This window comes from Falco biarmicus, chromosome 3, assembly GCF_023638135.1.
Source record: "Falco biarmicus isolate bFalBia1 chromosome 3, bFalBia1.pri, whole genome shotgun sequence".
Classification (NCBI taxonomy): domain Eukaryota; kingdom Metazoa; phylum Chordata; class Aves; order Falconiformes; family Falconidae; genus Falco; species Falco biarmicus.
Window position 1 is genome coordinate 117,442,818 of NC_079290.1, and position 23,527 is coordinate 117,466,344.

At 49.6% G+C, this 23,527-nt stretch overlaps 1 protein-coding gene across 1 annotated transcript in view; it reads right to left on the minus strand.

Annotated features, from left to right (window-relative positions):
- The window catches only part of CSMD2 (CUB and Sushi multiple domains 2), a 305,956-nt gene that overhangs the window by 51,537 nt on the left and 230,892 nt on the right, over positions 1-23,527 (minus strand). The window contains exons 34-44 of the mRNA XM_056332990.1: positions 21,621-21,824; positions 20,899-21,023; positions 16,642-16,738; positions 15,548-15,652; positions 11,658-11,776; positions 11,496-11,565; positions 9,081-9,197; positions 7,929-8,138; positions 6,088-6,276; positions 3,239-3,416; positions 1,373-1,518 (exon numbers count right to left, since the gene is read on the minus strand). Of these exons, the coding sequence (XP_056188965.1) occupies positions 1,373-1,518; positions 3,239-3,416; positions 6,088-6,276; positions 7,929-8,138; positions 9,081-9,197; positions 11,496-11,565; positions 11,658-11,776; positions 15,548-15,652; positions 16,642-16,738; positions 20,899-21,023; positions 21,621-21,824 (1,560 nt within the window). The remainder of the gene's footprint in view (positions 1-1,372; positions 1,519-3,238; positions 3,417-6,087; positions 6,277-7,928; positions 8,139-9,080; positions 9,198-11,495; positions 11,566-11,657; positions 11,777-15,547; positions 15,653-16,641; positions 16,739-20,898; positions 21,024-21,620; positions 21,825-23,527) is intronic.

Here is a 23,527-nt window from a genome sequence, read left to right on the forward strand (position 1 = left end):
GTGGAAACGTCTCACCCTGGAGGCAACCACCTCAGTCGCTTCCATCCTTGGGGTTAGGCTTTATGCTAAAGCCCCACGTATAAAGGAAGCAATGAGCCAGTAAATGACACTAATAAAAGGCCAAGCAGTTGCCAGAGTGCCCAGCTGGTTCACGGGGAATGAACGGCTGCCCCAGCTCCTACCAACACCAGCTCCAGACCCCTCGTGCCTGCGAGTGGCTTTACACCCCACATAAACCATAAGCTAAAGAAACTTCAGCATAAAGTGCTATCAAGATTAGAGAACGGCAACATATGCTGATGGGCTCTAACCATAGCAATGATACGATCTAATTCATATTACAAAAGGAAGCACTCGCTGAAGTGCAGCAGTGTTTACATACTGCTCGTTTCTGAGCCAAACTGCCTAAACCATAATTTTTTGCATAACTGTTATATACGCACCATTGTCTGGCAATATAAATCTCACAGTGTTTTGCAGCAGTAAACCAATTCCCTCCAAAACCCAGCGAACATTCTTTAAATTCAGCCTAGCTGTATAATACTTGCCTTTCGGAACTGAACATAAGCTAAGGCATTCTGCACAGATCCGTCCTGTAATTCACACCAAGGCTTTGTTGAACGTTGTTGCCAGCAAATTACCCCAGCAAGAGGAGGTCTCCATCTGTATTTTCCCAAATCCCAGCACCGCTGTAGGAACCTGTTAGCTAATCCGATTTAAAGTTGGGCTCTTGTTTCGTGGTAGAAAGCACAAGGTCTCATTTCAATGTAATACCTGACGCTGCTCTTAGCGTGAGCTGCACTCGCACCAAAGAATCCCCAGGTAATTCAGGGATTTATGGGAATCCTTTTCCTCCCCAGAGGAATGAAGTCACCCCTCAGCTGGAACACAGCTGCCATTTCAAACTAGCCACCAATATGGCCCAGTTGGTTTAGCACAGCATTGGAAAAGCAATACCACATCCAGCCAGCACCGCGGGGACGGGGACTTTTGGGTGGACAAAGCAGAGCTATCCATAACGGGATCTGCCACGGAGAGGACAATATTTACAGGCATCACCTTGAGAGAGGTGTAGGGCTGGCGTGGCTGTTAGCTTGCAGGGAACTGATCTGTGCTTGAACGATCACCACGTTACAGATGGGTATCCACATCTGCACGGGGCGCATGACCGCTTGCCAGCGCTTGATCGCATAAGCGACCTTCAATCTCAAACGTCTAACACTGGGCCCTTTGTGGAAGACTTCAGGTAAAAGCACGTTTTTTCACATCTTTTCCCCACAGCCAGTCCTCCCCACAAGCCACAGCTGGCCCGTGCCCCGCCACATCCCACAGGCGGGTGTAAAGCTCGTGCTGCTCAGCAAACAATACAGACCGTAGAAATAAATGGCAAAAATCCCTCCGTTGGCTGCATCACTGTGGAATTTCATCAGGACCTGGTTGGAAGAGCTTTGGGCTGATTTCTTAGCAGAGTTGCCAGTGAACACACCGAGCTGTGGGGCTGTTTGCTGTGGACCATCCCTAAAATCATATGTCAGAAACACAAGGAAAGAGCATTATTACACGTCCTTAATCCCAGCAACAACCAACCTCCTACACTGCACGCACAGGAACTCGTGCATGCTCTTCCTTCCTTGTCCTCCCTTTTCTACCTCTGTGTTCCAGTCTCAGCAGCTCCCTTGGTAGCTGACCTGGACCCCTTGCCCCCCTCCCCACTCCATCCTAATCAGGATAACCTCTTCTGGCAGTGCAGTGCTCACTCAGTAGACGATTACAAAACACCAACTTCATTTTTAACTTCAGAACTTGAAGAGGTACAGCCAGCTTTCCCAAGGAGTTTCACTCCCTGTTGGCACAACAGACATCGAGATATTTTGCAAGTCAGATACTGAGTGCAACAAGCTCTTTAGCCAGGGCAGCTATGTGTGCTCCCTTGGCTGACTGAAGTTGGTAATAGATCATTTCTCTTCCCTTCTCCAAATAGGAAAAGAAGATCCCAGCCTGCAAGACTCCTGGGGTGAAGCAATCAGTGCCACTTCATTAACTGCAGCAGAGCTGTGCCCACTTTACATCAGAGGTCAGAGCTCCCACTTGCTGCTATTTAAAAGGCAGCTGAGGGTCACAGCCAGGGCTGGTGCCTAATGCCATCCCAGCGCTGCCTCTGCAGCCTGGGAGAGCAGCTTGGATGGTAGGGCTGCGCATCTCTGATGGCAAAAGAAAAACCAAAAGAGGACATCGGTAAATGTAGATGATTTTATCAATGGCTTTTTCTTCATTCAGCCTCTATCCACAGGCAGGTAGCCATAAAGTGCAAAAGGGGAAAAAAAACAACAAGCCCCATAAAGATGTCTATCAGAGAAATCAGAAGTGAAAGGCAACTCCTATTACACCAGTTCGAACAAGATTCATTTCAACTAAATTCAGCTTGGAGATAAAGACCCCATTTACCATTCATAAAGTGCCCTCTGCAAAGCCCCCTAAGCTTCCCAAGAGGTGGCTCCTTATTCCATTCAGCAGAGCATTTTGGAGATGCAGGGACAGGCTGGTGAAGGCACCCAGCAGGACAAGCGAGGCTCTGCCACCCAACACCCTCCCGCCGCAACTGGGACACCAGCCTGCGCCCCCCCAGCCGCTCAGCCCCTGCCCACGGTGCCAAACCAGTGGCTGCCAAGCCCAGGTGCTGCGGGGTTCTGATGGGCTGCTTCATTTTTAATTGCTGATGACCACAGAAATCAATGGCAAGGAAGATCTGCAAGGTCTGACAGGTGCTGCCGTACGGCCAAGGGTGGGACCGCTCCTTGTGAGCTGCACACCATCGAGGCAAATGTACCACGGAGGCTAAGGATTCCCATCCAGACTGCCCTCCAGACCCAAAGGATGACACTTCCATCGCTTGGCACGAGCAGCCTAGTCAGCCAGGGATCGTTCCCTTCACTGACCTTGCACTCCCTGCCTGCATTTCTCAGGAATGTTACATCAGCAGTGTTTGGAGACGGTCACCTTGTCCGTTTTGCTAGCCACTTGCAGCACATGGTCCTTAATCTAAAGGCTCTACCAAGCACCCAGAGTTAAAAAAAATTCAAATCCTCATCCCAGTGTCCCCGGAGGATGCTCCTACTCTCAAACATAGCACTACCCACACACCATGGCAACTGGTGCTCTATTTATCAGCAAGAGCATCTTTCTGAAATGGAGCCTTAGCAGCAACTCCAGTCATTCCTCACACCTTTGCTGTACCCACCAAACAGTGATGAAATCATTGTAGGGCTCTGTCTGCAGCAGGGTGAAGTTGAGGTGGATTCCATAGCCCACCGGCACTGTGAGAAGCCAAGCGCAGTCCTGGGAATTGGGGTACTGGTTGGGGAAGCCAGGAGAGTAAACCGTACCGTTCTGGGTGGTGATGTTCCCCCCACAGGGCACTGCAGGGAATCAGACAGAAACACGAAACTAATGAAGAAATACCTCCCACCAAAACAATAACTCTTAAAGATCCTCCATTTCCCATTTTTCTTTCAATATTTTGGATAAAAAGATAGCAATTCTGGATACCGGAGGATCCAGCCCCAAAATCCTGGCCTGGTTTGCCTTGATTAATTCGTATCTGTCATGACTACATCTAACGTTTTCAACTTAATCCCATTACTATAAATTTATTAAGTGCTTCAGAGCTGAAAGGAGACTGCCAGGGTGTTTTGTACAGATGTGACAACCAGGTGTGCAAATAAACTATCTTTTGCCCTAGTAAGAATCTTTGGGCTCCACCAGCTGTCTGCACCCATGCATGGAAAATACAGCTCCTGACGAGATCACACTAGTGGGCAAATCCATCCACTTGTTCATACAGCACGGGCTGGACCAGAACCGCCGAGCAGCTGGCTGCTCACCGAGTACCTCTGAGCAGGGGGGAAATGATGATTTGTATGACAGCGGCATCCAATTCATTAATCAAGGTGACAGTTCTACTGCATGAGGTATCTCCCAGGTCCAAATGAACTTGCAAAGCAATTAGAAAGCCTGGGCAGCGAAAAAGAGGGACAGAAAGACGACAGACGTCCTGCTGGATGTATGCAGGAGGGCCACAGCATGTCCCCAGGTCTGAAAGTCTCACGTACAGCTTCTGGGCCTCCCTGGTGTGGAAGTTCATTTGAAATGACGATCACACATCTGCAGCGTGTTACTGGCAGCCTGCAACAACTGCAGGCACAGGGTTAAGCGCAGTGTCCCCTGCCTGAGCCAGCTCTGCTCCAGAAGCTGCGTAGCTGCATTAACCCAGCCCTTGGCTTAGGCGAACACGTCCTCCCTCCCCACACAACAATTCAGGCTCAGCGCTACGCTCATGCGTAGCAACACACACCCCTTTTCGTGCAGGAGCAGCTCCACAGACTTGTGCCACCCTGGCCCAGATGTGATGTGCCAGATGTGAGGGTAGAGCCAAGCTCCGTCTATTCCCCGTCTGGTTCTGCTCTGCTTACTCACGTGGTCCGCCAAGCTGCGAAAAGCATGTGTATTTATGTAACTCCATACGCTCGCTTTCCCAAACAAACACCCAAGAAACCTTGGGGCCCAAGTTCCTTTCTGCCCTGCAAAGCAGCAGGCAGCCTGCTGATGGCTGGAAAAAAACAAAAATCCCCGGAGTGGTGCTGGAAACCTTGGCCTCTATGCATTTATTCCAGAATTACAGCTTCTCTTTTAATTAAAAGGGCTTTCAGATGTGACCTGCCTGGGAAAGGTGAGGCAGTTAGCCCAAGGCAGCAAGTCCTCACTGCTTGCTGCTATGCAAAAATGGACCATTTAAGGCAACAGCTACAAGAGGGATGCTCTGCGTTGACTTTAACAGCACTAACAGCCCACCAGGCGTGCGCACGGAGAAAAGCTGCAAAAGGTCCACAACGCACCTAACCCCTCACCCCCCTCTGCTATCGGAAGCGCGGCAGAGCAAGAAAGCTACTTTAAAAAACAATAATGAAGGAAGAATTGGATGGTTGCAGCTGCCAGAGCTGATGCCTGAGGCAGATAAAGGCACGATCCTGCTCCCAGCAGCTCCCCGCCGCGCCAGCAGCACCCGGCTGAGCACAGGACACTTTCCCAGGTAACCCACATCTCTGGTGCATCGCTGGGGTCACTGAAAGAGCAGCTGAGGATTTGGTTCTTTATGCTTTTTGTTCTCTGGGGTTCAAGGACTTAAAAGAGGAAAAATATCACCCCTCTCTCTCTTTCCCCAGTGCACAGTTCTTGCAGAGCAAGGGCTGTAAGGAGGCTGGGAGAAAGGTCAGCGCTCCTGGGAAACGTGGTGAGAAATCTTCAACAAGCAGTCTTGAACTTCTTAAGGGTTCACCTGGAAACCTTCTGAAATAAACCACACACCACTCAGCCCACTGGCCACAAAGGATGAAAGGCTGGAACAGCCATGGTGGGGTTTGAATAGAGAATTTGGTCATTTGAGCTTCGGTGTGTAGAATGCAGACCCAGCCGTTGAGCCTGCAGGGCCCTCCTAGCATACAGGCTCTTCAGAAAGGAGACCGTGCCTGAAGAATTCCCACCTGGATCATTTTGGAGATGCCACTGCCGCCACACTACAGAAACTGGGCAGGGACACAATCTTCCCACACCAAGAGTCCCCAGAGCTGCAAGGGTCTTTTACCAGACACCATTTCTATTTCCCCACGCTAAATGAATGGAAGCTGAGCGTTGCGGAAGAAATAAAGCAGACAAATATTCTTGCAACAGCCCTGGACCGTGCCGTGCTGGAAGTGCAGCTCCTACTGGCACTAGCAGTGCAAGGGACAGCTAGCGACAGGGCTCAGCCATCGCGTGAGATTTAAACACGCCACCTCAAAAACCACACCTTGGTTTTAAACCGTTTTTTAAACTGTTGGCTTTGACCAGGCTGAAATATGTTGACCATCAACTCACGGAGAACATGCCTCAGCACCTCAAAGCGCACATCCTCCAGTGATGCTTTTGTTTCCAGAGACACTTTCAGCCCCATTACCAAACGATCCCAAAGGTGGCCAGAACGAGGAGTTCAAGCTCCTTCTCCCCCTCTGAGATGCCCGTGGGGGTGCTGCCGGGGTGAGCCCAGAGCCATACCTTCACACCTGGGCAGCGGGTGGTCCCAGTTCCTGTTGGTGCCGTGCTGACAGGTCAGGACAGGGTGGCCGATCAGCTGGTAGCCCGGTAGGCACTCAAACGAGATGGACTGGCCAACGTTGTAACCGGCTCCTCTTACAACGCCGTTAGCAAAAGGTTCAGGGTCAGGGCATTCCTGCAGCTCGTAGGCTGGAGAAAGAAAAAAAAAAACAACCCCACCAAACATAAGGAGGAATGTTTCATACTTGGTATTTTCTCAAAAAAGCAGGAACGGTACACCCACCGCACTGCTTGGCTAATTCCTCCTCATACAATGACTTAATTGAAGGAGATAAATTTTAATGAACCATGCACACGTCTGCATGGAGGCTGAGGGAAAATCCAGCTTCGCAGGAGCCTCAGACGTGAGCGCCAGGGTCTGCCCCGGCCCGCTGGCGCCTCCGAGCCCATATTCACCCAGTCACCCCGCACTTCGCTTCTAATTGGGAAATCTGCCTTGTTTTCCAACAAAACACGAACAACGCTGATGACGAACGCAAGTCAATTGGTTAACATGTTCCACCTGGCATTATAAATTATTGGGCAGCCTTGCTAGAGCTAATTTGCATAGCAATTTCCATGAGATTACCCAGAGTGCCTCACAGAGCACATTCCTTCCTAAATTGTGCAGCGGCGCATGAATTATATGGTGCGCGAACAGGACAGCCAAGACAAAATTAATGTTTTCAATTAAGTATGAGTAGCGGCTTTTATTGCTGTTTCTGGGGAGTCAGCCCTTTGTCAGTCCTTGGCTACATCACGTGGCTGGGGACACACGCTCCACCTTTCCCACTCCTCCCATCTCTCTCCCAGGCACTAGCTGGACCACTTGGCTCCTGTGCAGCAAAGCCCATCTGAATTGTATTCGGTATGAAATACACGACCTGCCCCTGGCATCCTTTGCCATTTCACACTCCCATATGCCACGGACAGGTGGACAGAGGAGACCAAAGGTTTTGCAAAGACATTCATTACGGCAGAGCTGCGGATCGAGCAGGGCCAGAAGTTCATGTTCTCCTTCTCTTTCACCAGGGCAGACTAACATAGGCAGCCCTGACCCAGCACCTTCAAAGAGCAGCAAATCCACAAAGAGACAGGGCACTGCCAGGACCTCGGGGCACTGCCAGGACCTCGGGGCACTGCCTTCAGAGTTCGGGGTGGCTGCTGCTCAGAAGACACCATGCTCAAAACTGGGGAGCTGCCCAAGGACTCTGGCTGGGTGAGAAGGCACCTCCATTCCTCCATCATCTCCAAAAACTATGCTCGAGGGCATCTTTTGATTTTAATAAAACTTCTTTCTCTCCTCTCACTCCAGGTATCCGTGGCAGCCCCACCGTTACATTCCTTGGCTCTTTGCTCAGCTGGTCCCCCACCAGCCTGCCCAGCACAAGGCTGGGCTGCAGCAAACAATGCCTTTGGACTTCAGTGGAGACTGAAAACCACCGCAGAATTCCGCAGCAAATGCATGGCAGCTGAGGGCTCCTCTCTTTGCACATGACACTCAACAGAGCCAAGTTCTATGTGAATCTGGCCAGAATTAATTCAAAGGCATTTTGCTGTCACAAAGCATTCTAGGAACATTCGTTATTTGCCGTAGGCATAAGTCCGGGTGAACAGATCCCAGTTATTAGGATTAAGCATGGCCTTCATGTAACACCTTTCCACTCATTTGGATTAAGTCCTCATGGAATTAATTCAACAGAATAGCAACAACCGTGATGCCTCCCCTCCCTCCACTGCCCTCTCCATCAGCACCTGGGGACAGGATTGTCCCACTGCAGTGCCTTCTCCAGCCTCCTTACCTTGGTATTCCAGCTTGAAGCCTGGCTTGTTCTGGGAGTGGTCGCTGTGGAAGTACACGGTGGTTTCATGAGACGTCGACAGGAGGGAGCCTGGGATTTCAGTGCCGCTGAACCGCCCGATGATGTTACTGGTGTCGTACGGCCCATTGCGGATTTCGACAAAGTCATGGTTCGGCTCAGTGGAGAAGTTTAGGAACTGGATGTGAGCACCTGGAGAGGAGGAATGAACAGTGCCTCTAAAGCTACACCCGAGCCTCAGCACATCAGCACCGCTCGCCCAGTGATGCCCAGTATACCCCGGGCATCAGCAGTACATTTACCCTGCTGGAGGCAGAGGGTGCCGGTAGTTTCAGACAAGCTCAGGCTATTAACACCTGCAGGTTCACGCTGCTGGAGCTCCTGTGCACACCCCTCCCTCTGCCTGACACCCGAGGAACTAGGAAGGCAGGCACAGAGCGACAGGGATCACCCCTCGCCAAAGGGAGCGTGGCCGGCTCAGATGGCAGGATGCGTTGAGCACCCTGGCGGGCTGTTTCCCCAGCAGCACACGGCAGCTACAGCCGGAGGAGGAGAGTTAATTCAGGAAACCGGGAGACTCAGCACTTCTTCCAGACATGCAACACTTCCACCTCCTGGCAATCAGGCACCCTGATGGGGCTGGCCTCGAGAAAAGCTGAGCTGGAGATGGGCAAATTTCTCTCTTTACCAAGGGCTGGGGAGAGCCTAATTCCGAATGTGCTGATGCCTGCACGAACTCCAGCTGAGGCAGGACATAATCTGACACAAGCTCTGGTCACCTGTTCCATTTCTAAAGACTGATGAACTGGTGATGTTCTACGGCTATTACAAACGTGAGTAGTTAAGATGGGGAGATACACACTAAAAGAGGGTCTTACAGCCGATTCGGAGGCATGCCCACAAATCTGGATCAACCTGTTACATTCCACAGTGTCCTGGCATCACCTTCTGAAAAAATATCTATCATTTCATAGCACCCTATAAATGCATCTTTAATGGCAAGTGTGATCAGGAGGTCAAACAGCAGTTTCTGTAAGTCATCGTGGCACTTGGCATCCAGCACAAACTGAACAGGGACAGGATCTCCCCACCACATCTTTTGTGATAGCACCAAACCAAACCCATCTGTCTCACCGAACCCCACCGGCAGCAATATCCTCCATGTGCAGTCCAGGTTGCTTGGATAATTCCCTGGGAACCCCGGGCTCAGGAGCACTCCTTCCATCTCTTCTGCCGTTCCTCCACACTGGGCTGTAAAATCGACAGTGTTAATGGTCAGGATCACTTAAGGGTCTTCTCTGGATGATGGCCATGGCCGGCCAGCTGCATGGGAAATAAAGCAATTAAAAACTAAGAAGAGAGAAAGGAAAGCCTCCTATGAAATTAGCATAAAGTTTGCGAGGCACTGCGTGGCCACATTACTAATGCATGTGCCTTTCTCCTGCCCTCTGGAGATAAAAGCCTGGCCCACAGATCCAGTTTGGGCAATCACAGTGGGAGAGACAGATCTGAGCTGTGAGCGAGGAGCCGGCCACTCTGTTCTGCTCACAGCCATCGTACCAGCACCTATCATCCACACAGCACTTGTTTGAATTTTTAACCACCTAAAAAAAAAATTACTGTGAAGAAACAGACCGATTCTATTTTGATTCCAGTTCCCGTTACTTCTTTTTCTAGTTAACTGATCTACCTTGACTGCTATACTTGTCAATCTCTGGGCAATTACTGATAAATATAGAACAGAGTGTTTGCACACTGATTGAAGTAAATTCCCTATGAAGAAGCGAGCCACAGATGACAGTGCAAAATATGTTTACAAAAGGCATCGCGTAAAATTTAAATACAGATAGCATCTTTTCATGCTTATCTGGGTGACCTCTACCTTGTTACGGTAACACCAGCCAGCCAAATACACCCAGGCGGTCTCCTAACACGTTCTGACAGTGAAGGTACAGATTCCTTTTGTCCGGTATCTCATTATGTGTGTACTTGCTACTAACAAGGTTTCTCCCAGAAGGTTTCTCTTTCTTTTTCCTCTTAATGGCTCTTTAATAGAACTACTTCTAAATTATTTAGAAGTCAAGCATCTGGACGAAGTAGACCAAAGCAAATCAGCATGCTTTGCCAGGGAAGCAAGCTGTTCTCTGAGCAGGGCAGCAACCGAAGCCCGGGGTCCCGGGGGGCTGGCAGCCAGCGGCGCTCTGGACACTGTTTAGACACATCAGGGCACGTGATTAGCAGAGGACAACGACCCTCAGGGCTGTCAGCATGGGATGCTGTGGCATCCCTCGAAGAGATGATGGTCACTCACGATGAGCGCCATGTTTATGCCTCCCTGCATTTGGATGACCACCGCGCTTGGGCACGACCGTCCAAACCCAGACACCTGAATTCAGTATGACACCTGGTGCTCATACCGTGAGGATGCTGAGCCGGCACAGCCCAGCCAGGCCAAATCCTGCTGCACTGGGAGACCCATACTTGTTAAAAGAAGAAAACTTGCAACTTGTAGTTGCTCAGCTAGGCACTAGCTAGGTGATAATACTGGGATCCTCCTCCGTGCTGGGATCTCCCCACTCTAAAGCTGAGCTGAAGGGCTTCTGACTTCACTCAGAGCCAGTCCCACAGGCGTGGGTCCTTTAGCTCAGTTATCCTGCTGCAAATGCCTCTCTATTTATTCCCGGCCTGCAGATCATCGGATGAAAGAACTGTTAGCTCTTATAATTACTTTAAAGCAAAATGATGTAAGCTAGAACAGCAGGAGCCTGAAATAACTGTTAACTAAAGCTATTAAATGCATAAATGTCTCTCTCAGAGCTGTAAAATGTGCAGTATGAATATTAAACACCTAGACTTGCTAAAAGCAAAATATTGAAAATAATCAAAAAACTCCAGCAAGTTCCCTTCACCTCTGTGCCTCTTCTCGCAGGGCTTACTTCTTTCCTGGCGTGGATCGACTGTCCAGTGCTTTTCCCTGAAGGGCCAAAACACTCGGCATTCCCAGCCCTGCTCCTCAGAGGGTGTCACAGGCAAGGGGCTACACCGGCAAGGTCACATAGGACCCGCTAGACATCAAAGTGGGGACAGCAAGGCACCAAGTGCTGCAGTTCAGAGAGGCTGGGAGGTACCCAGGCTCCAGCACAAGATGCAGATTTAGTGATATCAAGATGCATTTCATCAAAATAAACCACAGTCTTAAGATCTCACTTAAGATGGAAAAAAACCCTCAACCCATAAAACCAACCTACTTACAGTATAAAGAAGTCTTAGGTTGTCCCTCTTGAATGACTTTTTGTTGAGGAAACCTTTTTTTATATTTTACATTTTATACTACAGCCACATTTTAAACATTCAAAATCAAGCATTCTGGGCAGCCCACAGGGACTTTTCCATTGAAATTCCCCCTGCAAAAGAAATGCAAATTTTTCCACACTGCCTCTCATTTCCAGAACAAACTTGCATTTCTCTAACTTAGACCTTGACTATTTTTTTTTTGTTGTTGAGAAGTGCTATAAATATCTGCTAGGTACAAAATACCAAGAGTCCTACCGATGCAAAGCGGCGGTGGGTAATTCCAGCGGCGGACAGTGCCTGGCATGCAGGAGATGTGAGAGTGGCCCTGGAGGAAGGAAAACAAGACACATCGTTTGGAGAGCCTCCCCGTATTCTAGACGTTTGCTGTCATCCTTTTGGCTGGAAAACATTCAGTACCTGCAGCGCATAGCCTGGTTCACACTGGAAAGAGACGACGTCGTTCACTAAGTAGCGTTCACCAACCTTCAGGCCATTCCCAGGAACAGGGGGCTCCGGGCAGCTGGACAGACCGACGGCTGGGAAGGCAAGAGCGAGGTGAGTGCTCCAGGGAGCGGGGCTGGGGGCTGCGCTGAAGGCAGGAGGAATGGGAACACGCCCCCCTTCATTTTATCCCATCCCCTTGCTGACCAGCCACCTCCACCGCAGACACCGGGGGTGGGGGGGATTCTTGGATTCTCCACAAAGACACCCTGATGACGCAGTATTCCCTGTGTTACAGGGCTGGCCAGGACTCAGAGCTATCTGCACCTAGCACTCTCACTTTACCTACAACATGTTTCTTTTCACCTACGAAGGCATCACAAATCACTTTGTGATTCATGGCCGAAAATGTTTTTGAGCTGAACCCTAATGCCTTGACAGAAGAGCTGCACTGGCACCAGCACATCCATCGCCAAGCAAAGACCGACTCACTCCCACCTGCTCATGAACCAAACTGGGACCCCTCCCCACCTGAGGTCCATATTCGTGTTGCGCCGTAGGTGCCTTCACCACCCAGGCAGCATCTGATGGGAGACTGGAGAGGATGTGAGGGAGGACTACCTGCTTCCCCTCGCTGGCGGTACCAAGGGCACATGGTATGTAATTTGTCCCTTTCTGGGTAGAAGCAGCACGGTTTCATCCTCCGACCCTATTCTTCCTGTTTTCAATGACAGATTGAATTTACCATGAGATAGCAGCAGCAGTAAGCGCGGCTGGTCCCTGACGGTGCCTGCAGAACAGGCTACACAAAGCTCACTCAGTCCCGTTTCTCCCATTTCCATCTGAGCTACGTGTGCAACTGGGAATATCCTGCTGCAAACCCCATTAACAATCCCCGAGGTCGAGTGACGTGCTCTCCCTTACACACATGCCATCCCCTCATCCTCCTGCAACACCCAACAGCGATAAAACGAAGACAGGTGCCTGCATCACCTCGTGCCCACCGCGGCTCTGCTGCCTGCCAGCACCTCCCCTCGCTCTGAGCGCTGGCAGCTGCCACTAAAAGATAACCTTCTGCATCACTGCAAGGGCTAACACTCCGCTTAAACTCTGCAGACCCAGCTGAAAGCAGGCGAAAAAAAGGGAGAGGAGCTGCTGACTCCTCTCCCGACACCCGAACCATGCTTCCCAGCAAGGAAACATGTAGTCCCTCCCCACATCTCCCTGACCTTCAAAGAGCCGATAAAGAAAATAGCTTTAAATAATTTCCCATTCAGATCAGTGGGCGCTGAGTTTCAGTCGGTCCTAAATTGTTCTTGCTCCATTTTGGCTTTTGAGCATGGAGAGATAGGAGCTCTGCTTGAGGAATCCAGTGAGAGGCAACAAAGTGGTGTTTTAGTTCGCCTCCCAAAACTTCCTTGCACCGAACAATGACAAAACCTGAGGCTCAGAGCCATGGCATTCTACTTGTACAAGCAAAGCAAAAAATGTAGTATTTACAGCTGCCCTGAAAATCGACACCAATTAATTTTCTCAGCAACCAAACAAGTCTGATAATCCCAAGCCTCATGAAAAACCTGCACAGGATTGTTGCAGAGGGGTAATAGGATCCTCAAAGAACTTAATGAAACAGAAATGGAGAAGAAACAGTCACAGCAAGAGAATTTCTAAACGAACATCCACTTCTCCAGCTCCCAGGGAGCAACTTGGCACACGCCTCCTCTCCCCAGTCTTGTTGGTTGCAATAATCTTGCTGGATCCATTAATATGCAAGGTTTCAACCTGCAAACCCACTAAAACCTGGAAAGCTTAGTACTAGCTGGCCCTCTAAAAGCACACCGTCTCTGCAGTCAAACAGCTATGCCATTTCTGTGGACGCTTTATGAAATGAAATGCACTTTCAAATCTTATTTGCTGCTTTGGAAAAAAATAATAAACAGAATATTGGTTGGCTTCAGAGACAAACACAAGATTTGTGATCAGAACCAATTACGAGACACGGTGTCCAGCAAGAAACAATTATGTTTGCATTGCCCCAAGGCAGACTGCGTGAAGAGAGGCAGCAGTCCCAGCACATCTCTCATCAGCTCCCCATCACCGCTACTGATGCAGGAACACAGCCAGACCATCACCATGTATTAACCAGTCTCCCGAGAGCTGCATAAAGACCAGACTGGCTCCTGGCCGTGTCGCACCCGCGTCTTTAGTACGCTGCAAATGCACTAGCCTGCTTGCTTTCCTGACTGCTAGCTAAACATTCGATTTAGATGCGCTGGATAGAGCTGAGAGCTGCCATTCTGCACCTGCTTGCTCGTACACTGTCTGTGCCGCTGCTGGACTGTGTGTGAATAATTCAGGCCCCCGGTACAGCACCGTCGGTGAGATAAGAGCCACCATCACTGCGACCCGCTGCAGCTTGGCTGTAGCACACCTTTCCTGAACGGACATCTGCTTCAATAGCAGGAATCAACACACAGACGTGGGGGAGAATGAATTTTTGGCATCCTTATCCAAACCTGGCAGCCCTTTCGCAAGAGACTCTCTTCCTTGCCTTGTCTTCCAGTTTTAGCCAGGTTTGCTCTCTTACTACTGAGAATTTTTATTGTTTTTAAATATTGTCTCAGTATATCATCATATATAATGATATTCTCAGGTCTGGATACCCAAGAACTGAATGCATGAGACCTGCTGGAAGCAACACGCTGCCATTCTCCTGAGGTGCTGGCACGATCTGTAATGGAGGAAGCCACCAAACTGTCCAACACACCAGAGAGGGAGAAAGCAGCAGGTGCCCATGCTTTGGGCAGTGCCTCCTTTGGAACATCATCTCCAAGCTTCCCATTCAGCTCATGCCAAGGCGCCTCCCTGAGTTGGAGCCTGCAAAAGGAGGGTGGCCACGCATTCGTATCCACCACATGGGAAGTAAGATGCTCTCCAGCGTCTGGGCACTGCATCTCTAAACACCAAGCAGAGGGCGATGCCATGCCAGCAGATGAGCTGAACGAGGATCTAGCTGTGTGCCCTGGCAGCAGAGGCAGCCGACGCTGCCCTGGGCTGCGCGGACAAGAGCACGGCCAGCAGACGGAGGGAGGTGACTAACCCCACTCTACTCAACACCTAAAATATTGTGCCCAGTTTTGTGCCCCACAGCATAAGAAAAGCGTTGATAAGGCAGACGGAGCTCAGCAGAGGAGCACCAGGAAGAGGCGGGGGGCTGCAGCAGCATCCTCTGATGAAAGGCTGCCCGGAGTGTTTCTGCAGTCTCCACCCTTGGAGTTTTTCCAAGCACAGACTGCATAAAGATGCGTAAAGTGAGTAATCTAGTTTTGTCTCGTACCCGACCCTGCTTTCAGCAGGAGGTTCAATGAGATGACCTCTGCGGTCCCTTCCAACCCAAATTATCCTATGGATCTCTCTCTAGCCCTGCACGCTGTTTCCAGCGATGACCGATACGGAATGCAAAGAGCAGGCAGTCCCTCCCAAACTCTGGCAAGCATCATTTTAGGCACTTCCCGAGCAAAGATGACAGCACTGCGTTGAACAGGCCAACTCTCCATGAATTTTTAACATTTTGGCCTCCACAGCTCCTCCTGCGCTACAACACAGAAACCAAACAAGTGCTGCAAAGTGCATCAGCAGCAAGACGAGGGGCACCCCATGACCCCATGTCACCTCTGCTGCATCTATTCTCCACTTCATGGTCACCCCCTCTCCGCAGCTTAAGAGCGGGGAACCACATAAGCATGATCCTCAAAGCTCACCGCCCCTTCCCCACTAAGCAGCTTCCACTCCTACAAGGCTACGGCTCTGTAACCATCTCCCCACTGCTCAGAGGAACTGCGAGATCAAGGCTGAGATGCTCTTACTTTTGTATTCCAGGTGAAAGCCGGCAGCAGAGACGCTGATATCCGAATAGAAATGCAGATAGAGCTGGTTTGAAGTGCTGTTCAGCAGCGCAGGCACTGTAGTTCCTGGGAAAACAAGAGGTGCACAAAGATACTGAAGAGGATTCTTTTTTCCTCCTCCGTGTCCTCGGAGACTAGCTACAGAAGAGGCTGAGAACAGAAAGTCCTTTAACTTAACAAGCTCTGTTGGTTTTGATCAGGTTCTAATGAGGCCAATTGAGAAATACCCAAGGCTTCTCCGCAATGGCCTTTTCAAAGTCTACTGGTGAATTTAATCATGTGAAGTTTTACCACTTACAGACCAGACAGACTAAAAGCGTCGAGAAGGGAACCAGGATGAGAAACAGCGTGGGTGGAGCTCAGGTGCCCCGCAAAGTCGGGATTCCTTCTCCTGCCTCCCCGCTTGGGAGCTGCTGCAGCACCAGGTCAAGGCAGTGCTATCCCAAAGGCAGAGCCGGGCGCGGAGTCGGCAGGTCTTTACGCACGACCCTTCTCCTCAGAAACCTCAGAGCGCTTTGAAGATATCTGGTCATTAGATAAGCAAGAACCGGGGCCATCGGCTTGCAAGTGGCTCTGCTAGTTGAAAGCTTTACAATGCTCTTGGGCTGCCGGCTGCTCCCTGCTCTGCTAAAAGCCACTGGCCCCACTGTCAGGCACAAGAAAGGCTGTTTTGTAGCCCTTCATCCATTTTGGTGCAACTCGGAGAGGTTAACCCGCCGAGCACTGTGCTCCGAGCTAACCCCACACAGCCCGGCACCGCTGCGCAACTCCCACCTCCAGGCTGTGGGGTCTTGTGAAAAAAAAACAACCCCAAACCTCACCCCTTGGTTTTGCCTTTAAGGCTCTCTATCAACATTTCATGCAGGAGGACAGCAGCCCCATTCCCAGTTCAGCAAAGCATGTGATTCCCTCTAACGACGCACTTAAATCTGTTCCAAGTTTTTGAAGCACTTAAATATACGCTTAATTTTATGTACGTGCTGAAGTCCAGCCGATGTGAGCAGGAATGAAGCACGTGCCGGCGGGCTTCACCGAACACGATGCTGAACACGTACCGGAGAAACTGCCCAGCATGGTGGCGGTGTTATCTCCTCCGTCAAACACTTCCAGGGAATCCCAGTTCTGCTCAGTAACAAAACTGATCACCTGGATCTGGAGAGAAAAAAACAGAAGTAACAGTACAACTCCTGCATCAGGCTAATAAACCACAACAGCACCGATGAAAGGGCCGCTAATGAGGGCAGCAACACACCCTGGGGCCGTAAGTCAGCAGTGCTATTTATCTGTGCTGGCAAAACTTGGAGACCTATTGCCTCTGAGTACCACCACCTGGGTTACACAGCTGTGTCCCTGCAAACCCCACACTTCTGAGTCAGGGGTGCTGTCTTTTGCTGCTGCAAAGGGAGAGCTCCTGTATTTTCACAGCTAATTTACAGCAGCGGAGATTTGGAGCCTTTTTTTTTTTTTTTCTCTGTTTTGAGAAATCCCTGAAGACTTTTGCAACGCTTTCAAATGAAGGCAACCACTGGCAACCCAAGAACTGAACTAAAAACAAAGAAACCCGCATTAAACCACAAGGTTTTTTTTGATCTAATGAAGTTCTTGCCGCTGCCTTTTTTTTCTCAGCTTTTAGTCAAATCACTGAAGTCGCATTTTCAAATTTCCCACCTTTCTCTGCCATGCCCCATGAGGTTTGGAGGCTCAGGTCGGCCACTTGACTCTGTTTGTTAGAACATCAATGCATTCCTCAAATGAGTAACATCCTGAGATCTGATAAATCTGCATATACACTGAAAAGCAGCTCTTACACTCGAGCAAAGATCTACATGTAATTGCACAGATTTGTTTTCCTTGATTACCATTAAAATGGAGTCTGCTTTTATTCCTAAACGCTGGCAGTTCGAAGTATTCGGTGTCCCATTAAGGAAAATAAACTGTGCTGTAGATCAGGTGTGGTGAACTGCCTGAGCGAGTCGGACAGCAAACCCGAGAGAAAGCCAACAGCAGCAGAAAAAAACCCCAGCTTTAATCTGTAAGCTTGAGATGAAATTTTCAAACACTGGGTACCTCAAATTAAATTGCTAGGCCAACAACCTCAAAAAAGGACCCTTAGAGACAAATCAGGAGCACAAATGACTCGTAAGACTTGGCTCCAAATAAAAGGCTGCATTTCTTGGCATGCAGCAGAAGCTGCAGTGGTTCGGCACTGCTGCCGGTAGGATTGGGGAGAACGCCAGAACATTGGCCATTCCGGCAGGTGGACCCCCCTTTATCTCCAGCCTTCACACATCTGCTCACTGCGGAGCCTCCGCTCTTTGAGGGCTCTTTGGACAAAGATCTCCTGCTAAGCCTAATGCTTCTGATCTGCCGGGGTCCCGCGGAGTTCAGCGGAATGACTCCCTGAAGCACCGCGCTCGGCAGGACGCGTTCGCTGGACTGAGCACTGCCAAAGGATTTCAGCGCCCTGCACACCTTGACTGCACCCACCCACCCACACGTACCCATGCACCCACCCACCCACCCCTCCCCCCCTTATTCCTGCAGTCTTCTTATCCTGGCTTTACTCACCCACTCCCAATACCCTGCTTGCCTTCGCCCTGCTAAACATAAACGATGCACATTAAAATAAAAAATAATAATACTAAAAAAATAAAATCAACCCCCATTATTTGTGCCGGTTTAACCTTTTTCCTCCTTGATTTATTCTGAATAATAAAGCAGGCTATAAAGTTCCTGCAAAGTTTGGACCCCCCCCCAGAAAAAAAAAAAAAAAAGTGGTGTTCATCTAGCAGAAATTGCAGTGACCCCTGCAGAGCCATTACTGATTACACTGACCAAGTCGATACCCCTCAGCCTGCGTAATTACACCCCTATTGTCATTTGCATTACTGCAAGAGAACCTGGATTGAGAATGTGCATTTTGTTTGCTCTTAAATTTTCTAAATTATTTATTCTCTTCCCTCCACCCCAGCTTAACGGAATAAACATTTTTAAGGTCCTAATTCTAGTCTGACATGTGGATTCACAAGGGATCTGCATCTATTTACTGCCATGTATATAAATTAATTCACTCAGGAAGGTTTGCTACAGGAATGAATAATTCATAGCAGAAGTGCTAGCTCGTACACTGATTACATAAAAATCCTGCTAGTGACTCGCCGCTACCAAGAAAGCTTTAATTTCACCTCCTCCTCTGATTTACAGTTGTTTAACCTTTAATTGTTGTACAAAATGAGGGTAAACTGATGCTTAAATTAGTATCTAATAACACAGAACATCTCGTGCACAGAAGCGGGTGACCAGGGGAGCAGAGCCCATGTGAGCGGGGCAGGTAAACAGCCACCGCGGCCATCACCCTGCCTCTGGGCTGTGCAGGGCTTCATGGCCGCTCTTTTACTCCCCGAGGTCCAAGACCTTCCACGATGCCTTTTTTCCCACTAGAAGACTTCCAGTGGACATCCCGGTGTCACAAGGTGATGCTGTCGCCAGCGGGCTGTGTCTCGGGGCAGAGCCGAGGGGCGGCCGGGCCAGCACGCCGATGGCATCGCATCCCCCACACCGGGAGCAGAGATGGCAGCACCGCTGCGGAGCCACACTGGCTCTCGCTGAGCACCAGAGGAAGGGGTCAGACTGAAAAATTTTTTCCTGCTGGAAAAATTCCCACTCTAGACCTAACAACTGCAGGGGCAGAGCTCAGCCAGGGGACACGCTTTTTCATTTGCCTGCCTTCTGTGTTACACCCCAAAATATTTATTTCCCTCGCAAGGGATCACATCCAGCAGGAAAGGGGCTCAAAAAACCACAGCCACCAAGCCTTTAAAACACTTTGCCTTATGTTTTCCAGTTTCACACGCCAGAGCGCTGCGTTGGCACAACCAAAAAAGTGGGAAACTTAGAAGAGACACGCTTCTAACAGCCCAATGCGATACGCGCTTTCCTCTAAGCATAACCGCCGGGCAAAAAGACCTCCAAGGGCTGAGAAGTGGCAGCGAGGGTTTGTATTCAGGACGTGGCAGCGCAGAATACAGGCATCTATTTATATCGCTTTAAAAATTAAGTGAATTATCACCTCCTGCTCCCAGGAGTCCCCAGCAACTCGCCAACTGCCTCAACTGTTCAGATGTTTGGCTGAGCAAAATGGATCTTTCTTGTCACCGGGGGATTTTGGGAGCAGCTAAAATTTCAGATGAACAGGGAAGTACTGACAGTGAGCTCTGCAGCTTTTGAAAACACTCTTTCAGACGGCTTTGAAACCAAAGAGGGGAGCAGAATTTGTCAGACTGGACACAGAGGGCTCAAAATATTTCCCCCGGCTTGTCCTGTTTTGCTGCAAAAGCCCCCAAGCGCTGCTCCCACCAGCCCTGTCCACCCAGGTTTTGGTGCTGCGTTCTGATGGTGGGTCCCAGAACCCCCATCTGGGAGAGCAGGACTGTAATCCAGCAAGGCAGAGATGATGTTTCAATAAAACCCTTGAGATAAACACGACTGCTGTGTGCCAACAGCCGGGAGCGCTGCGGAGAGGGAAGAACGCACCTACAAATCCATTAGCCAAGTACATGATGGAGAAATAAAAGCACTTCAGGAACAAAACCTTCGCAGACAAAGTGGTAGAAAGAAAAAAGAAACCCTCTGATAATGAGGCCTGTGGAATGAATGGACCTGTTAAAGAATCCATCTCCTGTGCATCAAGCAATGTCAGCGCAACACACGGCAAGATGCCTTCCGTGAGGACAAGGCACGTGTGTGCTGAATGGGAACTTTATCTAAGGTTTGGTCTCTGATGTTGGGCTTAATTCTCAACACCCTCTAGCTTGCAGGACGATTTCTGCAGAGAAATGATAAGGACCACAAAAAGACCTGAAGAGAGAGCTCATTTACCTGGAGACAATGAACAGCAAAGCTGTAATTGTATAATCATAGCGCCGCAACTCTGCTGGCATAACAAATCCACGCAGGCACTCCGAGCAAGCAACTCTTCCTCGGTGTCGCTTACATTGCTTTCAACATTGCATAATTAAGCAGTATAAAGATATATGCCCAAAATACCGCAATTATTTTGTTACACCAGAACAGCCACGTAGCTCCAGCTGATTTCCCACAGAGAGTGCCTCCAGGAGGCAAAAAATACATTGAAGTATTACCCACTTTTGGCAGTCACAGTGTAAACGAATGTCTGATTCTAGAGAATTACACGTTCAACCCATCTTTTTCCTGTGAGGAGCGGCAACTTCATAACACGTGGCCTCTAAGTGCACTGGGTACCATGCCTTCTCCTCTCCATCCCGTGCTGCAGCCAGCCAGGAGCCCCGTACCTGTATCCCTGCTCCTTCGGGAACCGTTATCTTCCACACGCAGTTGAGGCTATTCAGGTACGTCTCAGGGAAGCCAGGGGACAGGATGGTTCCTTTGCGTTCAGTCAAATTTCCACCGCATGGCACTGAAACAAGCAAAGTAGCTGTTGGAAAGCGGAAAGACTTGGCTTTATACAAAAAAATATTCTCTTTCAAGCATCTATCCACAGACACAAAAGCAGGCAGAGTTGGCTCACGGTTTGAGGATTAGATCTGTATGAATAAACCTCTTTTCAGTGACTCTCATACAACTTCTGACGCAAGGAGTGTACAGTCCTTGGGTGTGGGGAAAGTTGGCTACAACAGCCCACCAGGATGGTGCTTTAGGAACTGCTCTCCTCCAAAGGAGCTGAAAGCAGCTTTCAGACAGATGTAATTAATTCTAGATGCTGTCCTGGATCTCACGAGTCAATACTCATTCAAAAAGTTCACAAAGGATCAGAAGGTCCCTTCCCTGACATGTGGGGTTAACTGCCCTTCTTCACAGGCAAGCCTGGCTTTTGTATGTAAGAGGTAAGAAATGATTTTGTTGTTGTTTCACTGGTGTTTTAGGGTTTTGTTGGTTTTTTTTTTTTTAGCTTTTGTGTTTGGTGGGTTTTTTTTACTCATTCCAAATAGCGTCTTTAATTTTTCTAGCACAAACTGCTGAATTGTTTTGCCTTTTTTCCTCCGTAGTTACCTACCGACACAGGTGGGTACCGAAACGTTCCACTGAGCCAGCGCCCCGGGCATGGTGAGGCACTCGATGCTGCGGGAGCCCTGGAGCGCGTAGCCAGCGCTGCACTCGAACCGCACCACTGCTCCCACCGCAAAATCGCTGCCCAGCCGCCGGCCATAGCGGGGCTCTGGCACTGAGCTGCACTGGGTGGCACTGGTCCGAGGAACCGCTGGCATGGCAGGCAGCAGGAACCAGCAGGCCAGTGAGTGGTTGCAAAGCAAAAAGAGAAAATAAAAAAAAAAAAACGGTTAGAGGACATATTTTGGAAATATTAAGTGCCAAATTAAAGATCCGTTGAAACCAAAACAAAGGAATTGATTATACCTAAACCCCAAAGACAGGCTGAACCCAAACATGATGATCGAGAAGAAAAAGAAATAACATTTCACTCAAACTTCTGACAATTCAAGTGCTAATTGAAATAAAAGCAGCTAGGTCACTACAGAACCACGCGTGCTTCCTAAGAGGAGACTGTTTGCCTTCCGAAAAATGACCATTGCATCAGAAAGGTCACTTCTAAACAGGGAAACCAAGGCATTCAGCAGTGACTTCCCAAAACCTGTTTGCCATATACTGCTACAGCCTCAGCGGAAAACCCTTTAGGTTTCTTGGCTTACTTGGCCTCATTACTATAAAGGACAGGAAATTTAATCAGTCTTCTTCATGATGAGAAAGGTTAAAAAAAGAAAAGGGGAATTTAAGTTGCGTTGCTGCATCGCCAGCTGTTGAAATTGCCTGCATTCCTGCTCCATACTGGGAACAAGAAGCTCCCAGTCGAAGGGAACAGAGAGGCTGACAGGGAAGCAAGGGGGAAAATGAGTCAAAGAAATCTTGTTGCTGAGGAAGAAATCAATTCATCTCTCTGAGTTGCTTTACAATTCATCAGTGTTTAATGCCTGAGTTGCTGGGATTGGAAAAACACGGAGATGATGAGCACATTAGCTGTATTGTTTGATTTTGATTTCATTCAGCGAGGTGAATGTCAAACCCACTGCCAAAGGCATCACGCGAGGTGATTGGCAAGAGGCCGAAGTGTGCCAGTGGTCAGGGGAGGGGGACGTGGAAGCAGAGAGGAGCCACTTATGACAATGCGTTACTTCGGGCAAAACCAAGATAGCCAATATGGCGCTGCAGCCCTGCTCGGTGGCTGGTGACTGACGAGCGGGTGCTCAGCCTCGACCAAACCGTGGGGAGAACTGTGCCCCTGTGCTCGCCAGGCTGCTCCCATCACGCTGCCCACTCCCCCGCCGTGGGGCGACTCGCCGCACACGCGCCTCGCTGCATGGGGGAGGCTCGGGGAGGGGGAGATCATATGTGTAAAAATGAGAGTAAACGTCATTAGAGCCTGGCCAGGCAGATCAAAACCAGGGCTGGCTCTTTCAGTTACTCTTGCCTTCCGTGCAGTAATCACTGACGAGCGTGCAGCTGATAATTAGCATGCGGTAGTGAGGAGGTGATCTTCACCGATTTCATCAAAACCTTTGCTTTGCTGAAATTTTTGAAGATTACTATCAGAACTACAATAATTGGACAGAAATTCAAGAGAGCCGATCTCTGGGTCCTATAAAACCTAAAGCACGCTTCGCTTTGCCCCCGGAGCAGGCAGAGGTTGCCCGTGCTGCTGCCACCGCCTCACGGCAATGCACATGCCAGAGCCTGGCTGAGCCACGGGTAACTACACAGAGCACGTGGGTGAGCGAGTCCTTCTGTTTTCCCACTACTCTGCGCATCACTTTCTGTTTACTACTTTAAAATCTCCGAGTGGGACTTGCCTGATGCAATGCAAGCTGTTACCGAAAGGATCAAGGGGTGAAAGTTTGACAGCAGGAGACCTGAGCCTGTGACATGCAGGGAGGAAGGATTTTGCCGAGC